The sequence below is a fragment of the Somniosus microcephalus genome, chromosome 3 (assembly GCF_052327205.1).
Source record: "Somniosus microcephalus isolate GS21.2 chromosome 3, FLI_Smic_1.0, whole genome shotgun sequence".
NCBI lineage: Eukaryota > Metazoa > Chordata > Chondrichthyes > Squaliformes > Somniosidae > Somniosus > Somniosus microcephalus.
In genome coordinates, this window is record NC_140989.1 from 1,486,079 (window position 1) to 1,504,122 (window position 18,044).

General features: G+C 52.8%; 1 protein-coding gene across 1 annotated transcript in view; it reads left to right on the forward strand.

Annotated features, from left to right (window-relative positions):
* Positions 1–832: 832 nt before the first annotated feature.
* The window catches only part of LOC147120782 (uncharacterized), a 45,004-nt gene continuing 27,792 nt past the window's right edge, over positions 833–18,044 (forward strand). The window contains exons 1-2 of the mRNA XM_085977079.1: positions 833–851; positions 15,836–16,186. Coding sequence (XP_085833205.1) covers positions 833–851; positions 15,836–16,186 — 370 coding nt within the window. The remainder of the gene's footprint in view (positions 852–15,835; positions 16,187–18,044) is intronic.

The window sequence follows — 18,044 nt, forward strand, 5'->3', positions numbered from 1 at the left end:
GAACAAAATAAATACAGACTCGCATTTCTATAGAACTTTCACAACCTCAGGTCGTCCCAAAGCGCTTTACAGCCAATGAGGTAATTTTGAAGTGTAGTCACTGTTGTGACGTAGGAAACGCAGCAGCCAATGTACACACAGCAAGATCCCACTAGCAGCAATGAGATAATGACCAGATCATCTGTTTTGGTGATGGTGGTTGAGGGATAAATCTTGACCAGGACTCTGGGGAGAATTCCCCTTCTCTTCTTCGATTAGTGCCGTGGGATCTTTTACATCCACCTGAGAGAGCAGACGGGGCCTCGGTTTAACATCTCATCCGAAAGACGGCACCTCCGACAGTGCAGCACTCCCTCAGCACTGCACTGGAGTGTCGGCCTGGATTATGGGCTCAGGTCTCCGGAGTGGGACTCGAACCCACAACCTTCTGACTCAGAGCTGAGAGCACTGCCCACTGAACCACGCTTGACACTTCAAAAGAAATGTCACCTCCTTTCTTGGGGAGACCAGGCTCAGTCTCCCAGCCCCACTTCCACCTTGGAAGAAGCTGATACTCCCGGCCTCACATCAGCTGATACACTGGTTCCGGCCGCCTGGGATATGCCCGGTGAGTGAGAGGCTGGGGATACCGGAACCCTCAGCATTGGGAGCCCCTCGCTTCACTACCTCCTAATCACTGCCCTTGTTTGGGGCAGGCAGAGGATTCACCCTTTACAAGACCCAGCAGAACCACCAAGGTAAGGGCAGGACCTGGATATCTGGGGCCTCGGCCTAATTTGTGGTCTTTCCACCAAACGTCCCCCGGAGTTACTGCAGGAACGTGCCGGAAGGGATGCAGATTTTCAGCTCAGGTGAGAGGATTTCTCAAATGTTCCATTTCTGGTGAAATATTGGCCCAGTAATTCGGGTCGGTGGCTTGCCGCGCGTGCAAGCCCCGTATATGCACTTACCCGACGCGCTGACATTTCACCTCCAGGGACGCCTGGAATTCGTGTTTGAAAAAGAAGAATCCCGGGCAGCGTCTGACGTCACGGGGTTCGAAACCCTACTCCTTCTGGCCCAGCGGCGGGGATCCTACCGCTACGCCAAAGGCCCAATCCGATTAGCAACGTGAAATGGCTGGAATGAGCACAATTCACGGCTTTAAAAGAACTCACAATTGAACTGATAATGACCTCAGCAATCCCCTCAACGAGGTGGAGGCGCAGCGCCTGCTCATCATTGGTAATGAGAAGTCAAAGGCGCCGCAAAAAGGACAGATGATAGCTTGGTCTTTCAAGTGGCAGCATAGGGCTCCAGTCACGGGGAGGGAAAAGGCGCAGGAAACGTATGGGTGTCACCTTTTGCGCAGAGTGGGCCTTTTGCGTAGCGGTAAGCATCCCCGCCGCTGGGCCAGAAGGAGTAGGGTTTCGAACCCCGCTCCAGACAGTCCCGGCAAGTGGAGTCGGAGCTCCAACTATAAATTCTGGGTGGACATCCAGCGGGATACTTGCGTCCGTGGATGTGGGTGCCCCCCCCCCCTCAGATGGGTTGTGGGAGCCCGTAAAACCCTCACGCCATAGGACTAACCACCCTAATGGCTGGTATGAAGATGGTTATGGTCACGGAAGGAGTGTTAACGTGGAAGGAGTGTTAACGTGGCCAGAAATCCTTCCACCACTTCATACAGTTCCCGAAAGGGAACAGTGTGAGGATACGTACGACGATGACCTGTTGCGCAATGCACCTCCTTGGACCCTCAGTCGCAGATGCGAGGGGGCAAATCGTGCAATTGTTAAATTTTTCATTTTATTGACATGTAAAATGTTGGCCCAGTAATTCCCTTCCAAACGCGCGAGTACGGTCGGGGTACTTACGCGTCTGTCCAGAGGAAATGCCGGTTTTCAGCATGCACAGCGCATGCGGGGAAAACCGGCATTTCCTGTCCTCTGAACGAAGGGGTTCAGAGGCAGAACGCGTGCGACTGTACGGGCAGCGCGTGCGCAGTAAAATTCGCCGCTTTCATTCATGCTTTCAGTGAGGTCAAGTCCTTACAACTTACACATGAAAAAAGCATGAGTACAGTTGCTCCAGAGGCTGCGGTTGTTTGGGAAAGGGATGAAAGTTATTTTAAGAAATGCTGAGGTAAGTTTTAAAGTTTATTTTTGTTTTTTAAAATGGGTTTTCAGTACTGTAGGTAGAAGGATCAATTGTGGCTATGTGAATTGAATTTGCTGTGTTTATTAAATGTGAAAATGACTCCAACATTTTTAAGAAAGAAACTTTTCATCAGTAATATGTTCTTTTAAGTAATTATGTATGTATGTCTGTATATATTCCTTTGCGTGTATGTATATATTCCTTTACTTATGTGTATGAATGCATGTATTTAATTATGACTTTCAGAGAAAGTAACTTATTGGAAAATCATAATTAAAAACATACATTCATACACATAAGTAAAGGAATATAAAACATACATACACATACGTAAAGGAATATATGCGGACATACATACATAATTACTTATTACTGATGAAAAGTTTCTTTCTTAAAAGTGTTGGAAATGTTACATTACTCATTTTAGAACACTCATTCTCACATTCAATTCACACAGCCACAATTGCTCCTTCTACCTACCGTACTGAAAACCCGTTTAAAAAAAAAAATTTAAACTTTAAAACTAACCTCAGCATTTCTTAAAATAATTTTCCTCCCTTTCCCAAACAAAAATATTCTTTCAGAAGCTCCACGATAAAATATATCTTCCTCCGCAGCCTTGGAGCAACTTTACACATGCTTTTTTCAAGTGTAACTTGTAAGGACTTACCCTCACTGAATCCATGAATGAAATCGACGAAGTTCACTGCGCACGCGCTGCCTGTGCAGTCGCACGCGCTGTGCCTCTGAACCCCTTCGTTCAGAGGACTGGAAATGCCGGCGTTCCCCGCATGCACGGTGTTTCCTGAACGCCGGCATTTCATCCGGCCAGATGCGTGAGTACCCAGACCGTACTCACGCATTTGGACCCGAATTAATGGGCCAATAAGAACATTTGAAAATTCTGGAGAGGAATAGACCCACAGGTCCATCCAGCCTATCCCAGACAGTGCTTCTCGACTCAAGTGGGAAACATTGCATTCAAGAGAGATTGGTGCAAACTAGTTTGGCTGCTTCACCTGGCAGCTGTCGATCATTCTGCCATTGCCATTTACACTTCATCTAGAGTCGTCTTTTGTTTCTTAACTTGTCCCATTACCATCTCCTTTTGCCTCGCACCATCATCCCTTTTGTCTTTTAATCTCTCCTGCCTTCCAGCCTATCACAGACCATCCCTTTTGTTCTTTCCTCCCCTCCCCCCTTTCCCTGCCCCCTACAGTTGCTTAAAACCTGTTCCATCTCCAACTTTTTCCAGTTCTGACGAAGGGTCATCGACCTGAAACGTTAACTCTGTTTCTCTCTCTACAGATGCTGCCTGACCTGCTGAGGATTTGCAGCATTTTCTGTTTTTATTTCAGATTTCCAGCATCCGCAGCATTTCGCTTTTGTATTAGTTTGGCTGCTGGTTTGATGATGTGTGAATATTTTGTTTCAGAGGACAGCCCACTGGTCCTTGTCATTCCTTCCTCTTTATACGGTTTGTGTTCGAGCTGTGACAACCATGTAAGGACGTTGAGTGACAATCAGCAATCTCTGAAAGATCAACGGTAACATATTATACAGTGTGCGAATGAACAGGAATTTCATCTTTTAAAGTAAGATTGTTTGAAATGTTTGGCCCGACGCTCTCAGCCGTGACTCTGACCCTCTGTGTCGCAGTGGGTGAGTAAATGCCCAGAGTGGGGTCACCCAACCTGGCTCTGGATTTACAGGATTACATTTTTGAGTTTGATTTACCGATTGTGGGCGGGCGGTGTGAGTTGGGTATTTTGCAGTCAGATACTTATGTTTAAGACTTGAGATATTTTGGGCTTTCTCATGGTTCAATGGGCAAATACAGGGTAAGCTGTGACACTGAGCTCCACTGCCCAGTTACCCCACTCCTGATCTGTGTGTGTGACTGCTGGGCTGTGGAGACCAATAGGCTCAACTGCTCGTCAAGGCTGAGAAGCCATCCAAGATGCATTGTTCAGATTCACTTCGGAAGAACTGTCGCTTGGGTGAGCTGTCAGTAGGCTGGCACCTCCTGTGAGGTAAGAGACAGCAATAAGCTAAAAGAAAAGGCTGACACAAATGCACGGCAAAGTGGAAATAAAGCAACAAAGGGATACAAAGAAAGTAAGAGGTGCAAAAAAGGAATACAGAAAAAAGCTTGTGAAGAGTATCAAAGTTAACAGCAGAAGTTCTCAGTATATTAAGAGAGAGAGTGACTGAGGTGGAATGTGGGCCCAATAAAGACAGGTGCAGGCGAGACTATAATAGATAAGAAGGAAATGGCAGACTTGATAAATGAAAACCTTGCATTTGTTTAGAAGAACTTACTGAATTAATATATGTAATAAAATGTCAATGGAGTAAATATTGGGACTTAAGGTCGACAAATCTCCAGGACCTGATGGTTTCCACCCCTGGATATTACAAGAAACAGGTGAAGAAACTGCAGATGTGTTAGTCATAATTTTCCAAAGTCCTCTAGAATCAGGATAAAGTCCTTGGACTGGAAAATTGGAAATGTCAGTCGGTGTTTTAAGAAGGGAGGGAGGCAGAAACCGAGTAACTCCAGAGCTGTCAGTTTAATGTCAGTTGTGGGGAAGTTGCTGGAATCTATCGGGGACAGAGCGACGGAGCACTCGGACAATTCTGAGCCTATCAAAGAGAGTCAGCATGGATTGTGAAGGGTCGGCCATGTCTGGCTCACCCAGTTGAATGTGTTTAGGAGGTCACTCGCAGGGTGGATAGGGGAGTGTCTGCGGATGTTGTCTACATGGACTTCCAGAAAGCACCTGATCAGGTTCCGCACAGAATATCAAAAATGAGAAGGCACCGAATTGAAGGTAACTTTGTGACATAGGTTGGTAATTGGTTGGGAGGTAGGAGACATTGATCGACACTCTGATTGGTGGGATGTGACAAGTGGTGTTCTCCAGGGAGCCTGGTTCTGCTCCTACTGTGTTCTAATTCTGTGTTAGATTTCAGGAGATGGTTTTATTCCTGTTCCTGGCTGGGGTGGAGATCGCCTTTACAGAAGGTAAGTACTGTAGAAAATATAGGGACAGAGTGATCTCCTGGAAGAATTTCGATCACCTAGATGGGTCGGAGAGGAATTTCCTAGATTTTTTTCTCCCAAATTGGCCATTGGGTCTTTATCTGGTTTTTCGCCTCTCCCGGGAGATCACATGGGTTCGGGTGGATGCAGAGTGATAGAAGATTTGAGGTTAGGATCAGATCAGCCATGATCTTATTGAATGGTGGAGCAGGCTCGAGGGGCCGATTGGCCTACTCCTGCTCCTATTTCTTATGTTCTTATGTATCTGGGCCTCAGCTTTTCACCATATATATTAGTGACTTGGATGGAGAGATAGAGAGTCGCATATCCAAGTTTGCAGATGGCACTAAGTTAGGAGGCACAGTAAGTTGTGCAGATGGGAACAGGAAGTTACATAGACAGACTAATTGAGTGGGCAAAACTATGAAAGGTGGGCTTTATACTGGGTAAGTGTGAGGTCATCCACTCTGGATCCAAGAAAGACAAGTCAGAATATTTTCTTTAAGTGTCTGTGTACATCATTGGGGTGTTTGTGTACATCATTGAGTGGGATACACCTATTTATGTATATCTATCTATATATCAATCAATATTAAAATTCAGCCACCAGTGGATTTTAAACAGCAGGAACCTTTACAAGAACATAAACTGATTATACTATACAAATATATATTAACTGTTTAAGTGCCATAGCAAACTAATCACCTCTTTCGTAGCTGAAACCACCTTTAGCGTTTTGAACTTGCCCTTATAGTCAGCAAATTCATGACATTTGCTCATAGTGCTTTGAAAGTAGATCGCTGGTGAAACCAGTGACAGTCGGTTAACAGCTTCAGGGGCAGGAAGCACTGGCGGCAAAGGGAAGAAGGGATATGAGTTCACTGAGGCCAGCTGCTCCCTTACTTTATTGATTTGCTGGTGTGCCCATTCTCTGTAAATTCACTAACGTTGCTCCGTGAATCCATTCATCTGTTGGTGTGCCTGCTGCTTCATGAATTTATTGTAGTGAGCCCATGACCCTGAAGTTCATTCCGTGCTCACTGTTCCATTAACTTACTGATTTGTTGCTGTTCCCACTGCTGCCATTTATTCACTAATGCTCACAACTCCATTTGTTTTCGAACCAGAATTTGGGGGTCTGCCAGTTCTCCTTGTGTTTAATCCGCTCAGCCAATACTTGGAGAAGCTGGGCTCCACCTCCCTGTTTGCCCAGCCTGTTTGTGGCCCAATTCAACCCAACCCATTCACTAAGAACCACTTGTATTTACACAGCACCTTTACTGGAATAAAACCTCCCATGGTGCTTCACAGGAACGTTATCCACACAATTTCACATCGACCCACATAAGCAAATATTCACAGGCATTAACCCTTTGCATATGCAAATAAGGAGCTTTTTGCTTATTTTTGCTTATTTAATGTAACTGGCGCCAGCGTCATTAGCATACTCAAGGGTCCTAACACCTGTTTTAGGCTGCTGTCCCGGATGCCTGAAAATCCTCTGTTTGTTTTCAGGCGTTCTTGGGCTGCAGTGCAGACCCTGCGAAATTGGTCATTTTTGCTCCTGTTTTCCGCCTGGATGATGGGGGCAGCGATGACCAATTTCTAGCCTATTAATATTTCTCCAAAGCAAATGATCCCCGGCTGTTCAAACTCTTCCTCAGAGCCTCAGTTGCCTGAAGACAGAAGCTTTTCTTTCACACCCATATTTCCCCAACCTGTTTTGAAATAACGATTTTTTCAGTCGTTGCCATCCAGTATATCTATTAAGCAATTCATTAACAAAGAGGAAGTTGAATAACAGAAGCAAAGGTTCCTTGGGTTTTAGTGCAATAAACCACATTGCCAGTCTTGCTGGGATCCAAATTCCTCCTTATTTTTGCAGCTGAGATTGTAACCGGCAGGTCATCTCTTGGAGGGGGGGAGCAGGGTGGGGAGGGGGCGACAGTGGGGGGGAGGGGGAGCAGTGGGGTGGGGCAGGGATGCAGGGTGGGGAGGGGAGAGCAGGGTGGGGCGGGGGAGTGGGGGCAGCGGGGGCAGCAGGGTGGGGCAGGGGAGGGGGGAGCAGGGTGGGGCGAGCAGGGTGGGGGGGCAGTGGGGGGAGTGGGAGTGGGGGGAGGGGGGTAGCAGGGTGGGGGGTGTAGCAGGGTGGGGGGGAGCAGGGTGGGGAGGGGAGCAGGGTGGGGAGGGGGTGCAGGGTAGGGAGGGGGTGCAGGGTGGGGCGGGAGAGTGGGGGTAGCAGGAGGGAGTGGGGGTAGCGGGGGGAGTGGGTGTAGCGGGAGGAGTGGGGGGGAGCAGGATGGGGGGGCAGCGGGGGGGCAGTGGGGTGAGGGGGAGTGGGGGGAGGGGTGACCAGGGTGTGGGGGAGAGCAGGGTGGGGGGCGGGTGCAGGGTGGGGAGGGGGTGCAGGGTGGGGTGGGGGAGTGTGGGTAGCGGGAGGGAGTGGGGGTAGCAGGGGGAGTGGGGGGAGCGGGAGGAGTGGGGGGGAACAGGGTGGGGTGGGGGAGCAGGGTAGGGAGGGGGGAGCAGGGTGGGGAGGGGAAAGCAGGGTGGGGTGGGGGAGGTGGGAGCAGGGTGGGGGGAGCAGGGTGGGGGGGCAGCGGGGGGGCAGTGGGGTGAGGGGGAGTGGGGGGAGGGGGTAGCAGGGTGAGGGGGGAGAGCAGGGTGGGGTGGGGTGGGGCGGGGGGGCAGTGGGGTGAGGGGAGTGGGGGGAGGGGGAGCAGGGTGGGGGGGGAGATGGGTGGGGGGGAGCTGGGTGGGGGGAGTGGGTGTTTGCAGGGTGGGGAGGGGGGAGCAGGGTGGGAAGGGGGAGGTGGGAGCAGGGTGGGGGGAGCAGGGTGGGGGGGGCAGCGGGGGGGGCAGTGGAGTGAGGGGTGTGCAGGGTGGGGGGGAGTGGGGGGGTTGCAGGGTGGGGGGGAGTGGGGGGGCTGCAGGGGGGGCGGGGAGCAGGGTGGGGGGAAGCAGGGTGGGTGAGAGAGCAGGGTGGGGTGGGGCGGGGGAGTGGGGCGGGGGAGTGGGGGTAGCGGGGCGAATGGTTGTAGCGGGGGGAGTGGGGGGGGAGCAGGGTGGGGGGGCAGCGGGGGGGCAGTGGGATGAGGGGGGAGGGGGGACCAGGGTGGGTGGGAGAGCAGGGTGGGGTGGGGCTGGGGAGTGGGGGTAGCGGGGTGAGCGGGGTGAGTGGGGGGGAGAGCAGGGTGGGGTGGGGGAGCAGAGTGCGGAGGGGGGAGCAGGGTGGGGGGGTTGCAGGGTTGGGGGGAGAGCAGGGGTAGCGGGAGGGAGTGGGTGTAGCGGGGTGAGTGGGGGGGAGTGGGGGAGTTGCAGGGTGGGTGGGAGAGCAGGCTGGGGTGGGGCGGGGGGAGTGGGGGTAGCGGGGGGAGTGGGTGTAGCGGGAGGAGTGGGGGGGAGCAGGGTGGGGGGGGGAGCAGGGTGGGGAGGGGGGAGGGGGAGCAGGGTGGGGGGGGAGTGGGGGTAGCAGGGTGAGTGGGAGTGAGTGAGGGGGTGTAGGGTGGGGGGGTTGCAGGGTGGGAAGGGGGAGCAGGGTGGGGGGAGAGCAGGGTGGGGAGGGGGGGAGCAGGTTGGGGAGGGGGGAGCAGGGTGGGGAGGGGGAGCAGGGTGGGGAGGGGGGAGCAGGGTGGGGAGGGGGGGAGCAGGGAGGGGGGAGCAGGGTGGGGAGGGGGGAGCAGGGTGGGGAGGGGGGAGCAGGGTGGGGAGGGGGAGCAGGGTGGGGAGGGGGGAGCAGGGTGGGGAGGGGGAGCAGGGTGGGGAGGGGGGAGCAGGGTGGGGAGGGGGGAGCAGGGTGGGGAGGGGGAGCAGGGTGGGGAGGGGGGAGCAGGGTGGGGGGGCAGGGTGGGGAGGGGGGAGCAGGGTGGGGGGGCAGGGTGGGGGGGAACAGGGTTGGGGGGAGCAGAGTGGGGTGGGGCGGGGGGAGCAGGGTGGAGGGGGGAGCAGGTTGGGGGGGTGCAGGATGGGGGTGGGGCAGGGGGAGCAGGGTGGGGGTTTGCAGGGTGGGGGTGGGGCAGGGGGAGCAGGGTGGGGGGTTGCAGGGTGGGGGGAGCAGGGGAAGCAGGGTGGGGGGTTGCAGGGTGGGGGGAGGGGGTGCAGGGTGGGGAGGGGGAGCAGGGTGGGGTGGGGGTGCAGGGTGGGGAGGGCAGGGTGGGGAGGGGGAGCAGGGTGGGGTGGGGGGAGCAGGGTGGGGGGAGAGCAGGGTGGGGGGGAGTGGGGGCAGCGGGGGGAGTGGGTGTAGCGGGGTGAGTGGGGGGGAGTGGGGGGGTTGCAGGGTGGGGGTGGGGCGGGGGGAGCAGATTCTACTGTTTTATTCTGCTCACTGGGAGATGTCCGTTAGTAACTCTGACCTCTCCATCTCTCCCAGGAGTTAACACCCAGTTTTTGGACATGTGAGGAACTGTCCAACGCCCGGCCCTACAAACACTGCTTAAAGCAAATCCAAACATTGTGACATTCAGAGTTAAGCATTGTAGAGAGCCCGATCTCTTTCTCTTTGTTTCACATTTTCTCCCCAAGCCTCCTCCTTTCCTGAAGGCACTGCCTCCTTGCTGGGTTCACTTCCACAAGTCCCGGATGCCTGTTGGGTTTGGGCCAAATGACAATTAGTCCCACCGGAGCCTTGAGGAGGAGTGTTCCAGGATTAGAGCACAGGATGAATGAAAGAGCTTTCCTCTCGCACATGTACATTTCTAGTATGGTTACTACACAACGATAAGGAGTGGGAAATAACAAGAGAAAATCTGTGGAGAGAAATTTGAGTTGACGTTTCAGGTCGGAACCCTTTTTCAAAACTGGAAAGAAAAGAAAGTAGATCGAAGGCAGGACTGCGATCGAACAAAAGAAGTTAAAGAGACAATAAAAGGTATTCGAAACCAGACGAGATGGTAATAGGCCGGTGGAGACAAAAGACAGCTGAGATTAGGTGTGAATTGTACTAGCAGGTAAGAGACAGCTGCCAGAAACAAAAGGAAAGGGGGCGGAGGGGAAAGGAAGACCCAAAACAAAGGGGTGGAAAAAATTATAAGTAAAAAAGTAATAGGGGCCGAGGTTATGATCTGAAATTGTTGAACTCGATATTGAGTCCGGAAGGCTGTAAAGTGCCTAATCGGAAGATGAGGTGCTGTTCCTCGAGTTTACGTTGAGCTTCCGTGGAACAATACAAGAGGCCAAGGACGGTGAGGTCCGAGTGGGAATGGAGTGGTGAATTAAAATGACAGGTGACCGGAAGCTCGGGGTCACCCTTACGGACTGAACGGAGGTGTTCCACAAAGCGGTCACCCAATCTGCGTTTGGTCTCCCCAATGTAGAGGAGACCGCATCGTGAGCAGCGAATATAGTATACTAGATTGCAAGAAGTACAAGTAAATCGCTGTTTCACCTGGGAGGGTTGTTTGGGGCCCTGGACAGTGGGAAGGGGGGAGGTATAGGGGCAGGTGTTACATCTCCCGCGCTTGTATGGGAAGGTGCCAGGCGAAGGGGAAGGGCCGTTTGGGGTGATAGAGGAGTGGACTAGGGTGTCTCGGAGGGAGCGGTCCCTACGGAATGCTGAAAGGGGAGGGGACGATACATTTGGTGGTAGCATCACTTTGGAGGTAGCGGAAATGGCGGAGGATGATCCGTTGAATGTGGAGGCTGGTGGGGTGAAAGGTGAGGACAAGGGGAACCCTATCGTGGTTCCGGGAGGGAGGGGCAGGGGTGAGGGCAGAAGTGCGGGAGATAGAACGGACACGGTCGAGGGCCATGTCAACCACGGTAGACGGGAATCCTCGATTGCGGAAAAAGGAAGACATGTCGGAAGCATTGGTGTAGAAGGAGGCATCTTCGGAGCAGATACGGCGGAGATGGAGAAACTGGGAGAATGGAATAGAGTCCTTACAGGAGGCGGGGTGGGAGGAAGTGTAGTCCAGGTAGCTGTGGGAGTCAGTGGACTTGCAGTGAATATTGGTCGATAACCTATCCCCAGAGATGGAGACGGAGAAGTCGAGGAAGGTAAGGGAAGGGTCAGAGATGGACCATGTGAAGGTGAGGGAAGGGTGGAAATTGGAGGCAAAGTGAATGAAATTGTCTAGTTCGGGGCGAGAGCAGGAAACGGCACAGATACAGTCATCAATGTATCGGAAAAAGATGTGAGGGAGGGGACCTGAGTAGGACTGGAACAAAGATTGTTCAACATATCCCACGAAAAGGCAGGCATAGCTAGGACCCATGTGGGTACCCATAGCAACACCTTTGATTTGGAGGAAATGAGTGGAGTTAAAGGAGAAGTTGTTCAATGTGAGAACAAGTTCAGCCAGGCGGAGGAGGGTGGTGGTGGATGGGGAATGGACGGGCCTCTGTTCAAGGAAGAAGCGGAGTGCCCTCAGGCCATCCTGGTGGAGGGTGGAGGTGTAGAGGGATTGTACGTCCATGGTGAAAAGGAAGCGGTTGGGGCCAGGAAACTGGAAACTGTTAAAGTGGCGGAGGGCATCCGAAGAGTCGCGGATGTAGGTGGGAAGAGACTGGACAAGGGGAGAAACGATAGAGTCGAGATAGGAAGAGATAAGTTCCGTGGGGCAAGAACAGGCTGAAACGATGTGTCTACCAGGACAGTCCTGTTTGTGGATCTTGGGAAGGAGGTAGAAGCGGGCTGTGCAGGGTTGGGGAACTATGAGTTTGGTGGCAGCAGGGGGAAGATCTCCAGAGGAGATGAGGTCAGTGACAGTCTTGGAAATGGTGGCTTGATGTTCGGTAGTGGGGTCATGGTCCAGGTGGAGGTAGGAGGAGGTGTCGGAGAGTTGGTGTTCAGCTTCCGCTAGGTAGAGGTCAGTTCGCCAAACAACAACAGAACTACCCCGACATTGTCATTAAACCCGCTGACAAGGGTGGTGCTGTTGTTGTTTGGCGAACTGACCTAGCGGAAGCTGAACGCCAACTCTCCGACACCTCCTCCTACCTCCACCTGGACCATGACCCCACTACCGAACATCAAACCACCGTTTCCAAGACTGTCACTGACCTCATCTCCTCTGGAGATCTTCCCCCCGCTGCCACCAACCTCATAGTTCCCCAACCCCGCACAGCCCGCTTCTACCACCACCCTCCTCCGCCTGGCTGAACTTGTTCTCACATTGAACAACTTCTCCTTTAACTCCACTCATTTCCTCCAAATCAAAGGTGTTGCTATGGGTACACGCATGAGTCCTAGCTATGCCTGCCTTTTCGTGAGATATGTTGAACAATCTTTGTTCCAGTCCTACTCAGGTCCCCTCCCTCAGCTCTTTTTCCGATACATTGATGACTGTATCGGTGCCGTTTCCTGCTCGCGCCCCGAACTAGACAATTTCATTCACTTTGCCTCCAATTTCCACCCTTCCCTCACCTTTACATGGTCCATCTCTGACTCTTCCCTTCCCTTCCTTGACTTCTCTGTCTCCATCTCTGGGGATAGGTTATCGACCAATATTCACTACAAGCCCACTGACTCCCACAGCTACCTGGACTACACTTCCAACCACCCCGCCTCCTGTAAGGACTCTATTCCATTCTCCCAGTTTCTCCATCTCCGCCGTATCTGCGCCGACGATGCCACCTTCCACACCAGTGCTTCCGACATGTCTTCCTTTTTCTGCAACCGAGGATTCCGCTCTACCGTGGTTGACACGGCCCTCGACCATGTCCATTCTATCTCCCGCACTTCTGCCCTCACCCCTGCCCCTCCCTCCCGGAACCACGATAGGGTTCCCCTTGTCCTCACCTTTCACCCCACCAGCCTCCACATTCAACGGATCATCCTCCGCCATTTCCGCTACCTCCAAAGTGATCCCACCACCAAATGTATCTTCCCCTCCCCTCCCCTTTCCGCATTCCGTAGGGACCGCTCCCTCCGAGACACCCTAGTCCACTCCTCTATCACCCCAAACAGCCCTTCCCCTTCGCCTGGCATCTTCCCGTGCAAGCGCAGGAGATGTAACACCTGCCCCTATGCCTCCCCCCTTCCCACTGTCCAGGGCCCCAAACACACCTTCCAGGTGAAACAGCGATTTACTTGCACTTCTTGCAATCTAGTATACTGTATTCGCTGCTCACGATGTGGTCTCCTCTACATTGGGGAGACCAAACGCAGATTGGGTGGCCGCTTTGCGGAACACCTCCGTTCAGTCCGTAAGGGGGACCCCGAGCTTCCGGTCGCCTGTTATTTTAATTCACCGCTCCATTCCCACTCGGACCTCACTGTCCTTGGCCTTTTGTATTGTTCCACGGAAGCTCAACGTAAACTCGAGGAGCAGCACCTCATCTTCCGATTAGGCAGTCTGCAGCCTTCCGGACTCAATATCGAGTTCAACAATTTCAGATCATAACCTCGGCCCCTATTACTTTTTTACTTATAATTTTTTCCACCCCTTTGTTTTGGGTCTTCCTTTCCCCTCCGCCCCCTTTCCTTTTGTTTCTGGCAGCTGTCTCTTACTTGCTAGTACAATTCACACCTAATCTCAGCTGTCTTTTGTCTCCACCGGCCTCTTACCATCTCGTCTGGTTTCGAATACCTTTTATTGTCTCTTTTACATCATTTGTTCGATCGCAGTCCTGCCTTCGAGCTATTTTCTTTTCTTTCCAGTTTTGAAAAAGAGTTCCGACCCGAAACGTCAACTCAAATTTCTCTCCACGGATGTTGCTTGACCTGTTGAGTTTTTCCAGCATTTTCGCTTGTTATTTCGGATTTTCAGCAGCTGCAGTATTTTGCTATCGATAAGGAGTGGGAGCCTTGCTCATTCTCAGCAAACTCAAAATGCTGAGGGAGCTCCAGGACCTGTACAGCCCTGACTGAGATCAGGTCATCATGACCACCCCCGCGAGTAGTCACCTGATCCACAACCAGTGTGGTTTAGCGACTTACCGTTCAACCATTGCCAAACACAATCCACCAGTTTATGCTGAAAAGACAGATCGGCTGTAATTCAAACATATTCTTCGTACAACTTTATTTTACAGTCACCTCTTCAGTTGAGAATTTCTCTGTAAGGTTTCCTTGTGTGAAACTGATGGAGTATTTTTTCATGTTCGAGTTTCTGGTTTTTTCAAGTTTAGAACAAGTTTCTGAAATCTGGTGGGGGCAGATCACGGGGGGGAGGATTAGATCGGGGGGAGGGGGTAGACCGCGGGGAGGGGGTAGACCGTGGGGAGGGGGTAGATCGCGGGGAAGGAGTAGATCGCGGGGAAGGAGTAGATCGCGGGGAGGGGGTAGATCGCGGGGAAGGAGTAGACCGCGGGGAGAGGGTAGATCACGGGGAGGGGGTAGATCGCGGGGAGGGGGTAGATCGCGGGGAGTGGGGTAGATCACGGGGAGGGGGTAGATCGCGGGGAAGTGGGTAGATCGTGGGGAGGGGGTAGATCGCGGGGAGGGGGTAGACCGGGGGGGGAGGGTGTAGATCGCGGAGAGGGGGGTAGATCGCGGGGAGGGGGTAGATCGGGGGGAGCGGGGTAGATCGGGGGGAAGTGGGTAGATCGTGGGGAAGTGGGTAGATCGCGGGGAGGGGGGTAGATCGGGGGGAGGGGGTAGACCGGGGGGGGAGGGGGTAGATCGCGGAGAGGGGGGTAGATCACGGGGAGGGGGTAGATCGGGGGGAGCGGGGTAGATCGGGGGGAAGGGGTAGATCGCGGGGAGGGGATAGATCGGGGGGAGGGGGGGTAAATCGCGTGGAGCGGGGTAGATCGGGGGGAGGGGCTAGATCGCGGGGAGGGGGTAGATCGGGGGGAGGGGGTAGATCGCGGGGAGGGGGTAGATCGCGGGGAGGAGGTAGATCGGGGGGAGGGGCTAGATCGCGGGGAGGGGGGTAGATCGGGGGGAGGGGGTAGATCGCGGGGAGGAGGTAGATCAGGGGGAGGGCCTAGATCGCGTGGAGGGGGTAGATTGGGGGGAGGGGGTAGATCGCAGGAGGGGGTAGATCGGGGGGAGTGGGTAGATCGGAGGTAAGGGGGTAGATCGGGGGGAGGGGAGTAGGTCCGGGGGAGGGTGAGTAGATTTTGGTAGTCGGTGTGTCCACGGGTAGGACAACACTTGCTCGGCAGGAAGTTAAAGTAAACCCAGAACAATCCTTTCAGATAGAGCCAGGGCAGGAGGGCGCAGTCAGGATTATAAAGGCCAAGTTTAGGACAGATTTCTTTGAAGATGGTAATCCAAAGCTGGAATTGGTTACCAGGAGAGACCAGAACAGTGGACGGGTTTAATAAACAGCTGGATGCTGCGATGGGGCCAAGGTAACATTGGAATTCCGGAAGGATGAGATTGAATGGGCCGAGGGCCTTCTTTATCTCAACCTACATCCGAATCTTGTGCTGGGTGTGGTGAAATATCACTGAAACTGGCAGCTTCCCCCCTGAGTTTCTGCTCCTTTTAATACCAGGCTCCACAGTAATGGTGCGAGGAACCTGTCCAGCAGCAGGCCTGAGTTCAGTTGCAGTGTGTGTGCTTTGGGGCTGACTGTGGATTGCCGGCCAGTGCAGTGCAATGTGGAAGAGGGATGTTTAAAACAACTAGGCTATAAATTACTGATAATACACAATATCCATTCGTAAACATACAGGAGATTTTATAATAGCTTCCGTTTCATGTTATTATGTTTTGTGGTTCCTGATCTGTTCTGATCTTCAGTTATTTACTATTCGCAGGTCTAAAGACAAGTCCGGTTCTTATCCAGTCTCCAGGGGTTGTGAAGGATTCCGAGGGTCAAACGGTGCAGTTTCGGTGTGCCTTGGAGAGCAGCAATGTGAATGACCGTGTGGACAAATATGATGTACATTGGTACCTCTCACCAGATAAGAATCACATATTAAGTCTTTCTATAGATGGCAGTGTTTACCGGACACCCGGCCTCTCTGAGCGGTTTCAGCTTTCCAGATATGTTGCCAGTAACAGCTACACTCTGACCATCAGAGACCTGGAGCGCAGTGACTCCGCTGTTTATATCTGTGGCATTTGGGGAAAAGTCTATGGAAATGGAACCCAGCTGAATGTAACCAGTAAGTACTTTCTACATAATATTGACTTTCTACCTAATAATGTTATTGTACCAACATCGTGTTTAAGTAACTTTTATGCAAAGTTGTCATTTATACAGTAGCAACACTGAGTTTTAACTACAGAATGGAGGATGAAACCTGGTCCCAACTCAATTTGTTGTTAATTGAACAAATGAGTATGTGCACATGGTGGGACAACATCTCTCTCAGAATTCAATGGTGAAATACATGCTGAAGAAAAAGTGCAGTTTAGTAGGGGTAGCGGAGACCTACCTGGGAGATATATATATGAAAACACAACGGGCCTACAAATTCATTATAGCCACTTTAGGGGCGGTAAAGTCGGGTGGCCGCTAAAGTTTACGCCCGGCGCAAATTCGAGGCCACTTCCCCGATATTCATTAGCTTCGCCCTAAGAGTTTGCTCGAGCGCTAAAACTGGCAATGCACGGCTCTCTTTAGGCGCTAAGCCGGCGGCCCAGGCGCTAACACCGGAAGGTGGGCGCAGGGCAGGTGCGGCGAGCTGCTGATTGACGGCAGACACTCTGGCTCCGGTGAGCTCTTAAAGGGGGAGGATGGATTTGGTTTTTTGAAAGGCCGAGACTGCTGTATTTGTGTTGTTGGGGAGGGCTTCTCTCCATCAGTTTGTTATGTGGTACCGGCACACCACCACCACCACCACCACCACCTCCACCTCCTCCACCTCCTCCTCCTCCATCATCATCATCATCATCATCATCATCTTTGTCTCTCACAAAGTGTTGCAAAACGGCTGCCTTTTCTACTGCAGGAGTGCCCTTTAATTTGCGCTCCCCGCGGCCCGCCTCGGCTGTGTACCGTTCCACTTCACAGTCGTTAGGGCCGCCCGGCGCACAATGGGGCGGCGCGAGTGAAGTTCCGGTTCCGGGCGCACAAAGGGCGTTGCACGACGAAATGACGTCATGATCTGCGCGCGCAGCAGGGCGCGCGCTAAGACTTTGCGCCGGCGCTAAATGTCTACTGAAGTTGGGGCGAGGCGCAGATCGCGCTGCACCCGGGCGCTAAGCACCTAGCGCTCGAGATCTACTCCTCCTAAGGCGCTAACGGCTGGCGCGCCCAACTGAATTTCTAGGCCAATGTGTGATAAATCCATGTAGTGAGACAAAGATCTCGAAGAGGCAAGGTATGAGGATTAATACGAGTGCTTTATTGAACGACTGAGAGGCAACCAGGCAGGCCTGCTTCCAAGCATTGCACCTTTGCTGACCTTAGCAAGAAGCTAACCCCTGACCTTAACAGGAAGCAACCCCTGACCTTAGCAGCAGCATTGGCTACAGCACCAACTGGTGGATAACCTTAGTCATAACATCCCAGATTACTATACAATGCATCTATCAGAGATCAAATCTGCACTAATTACGGTACCATGGGTGGCCCAGCTGTACATGGGGTGGGGGGGGGGATGGCGTGGGGGAAGGAGGAAGGTCAGAAAAGTAATAGTGGAAGGGGATTCGATAGTTAGGGGAACAGACAGGCGTTTCTGTGGCTGTAGAAGTGACTGCAGGATGGTATGCTGCCTCCCTGGTGCCAGGATCAAGGATGTCCCTGAATAGCTGCAGGACATTTTGAGGGGGGAGGGTGAACAGCCAGAGGTCTTGGTTCATATCGGTACCAATGACATAGGTAGAAAGAGTGATGGGGTCCTACAGGCAGATTTTAGGGAGCTAGGAAAGAGATTAAAAAGCAGGACCTCAAAGGTAGTAATCTCCGGATTACTCCCGGTGCCACGTGCTAGTGAGTACAGAAACAGGAGGATAGAGCAGATGAATGTGTGGCTGGAGAGTTGGTGCAGAAGGGAGAGCTTTAGATTCCTGAGGCAT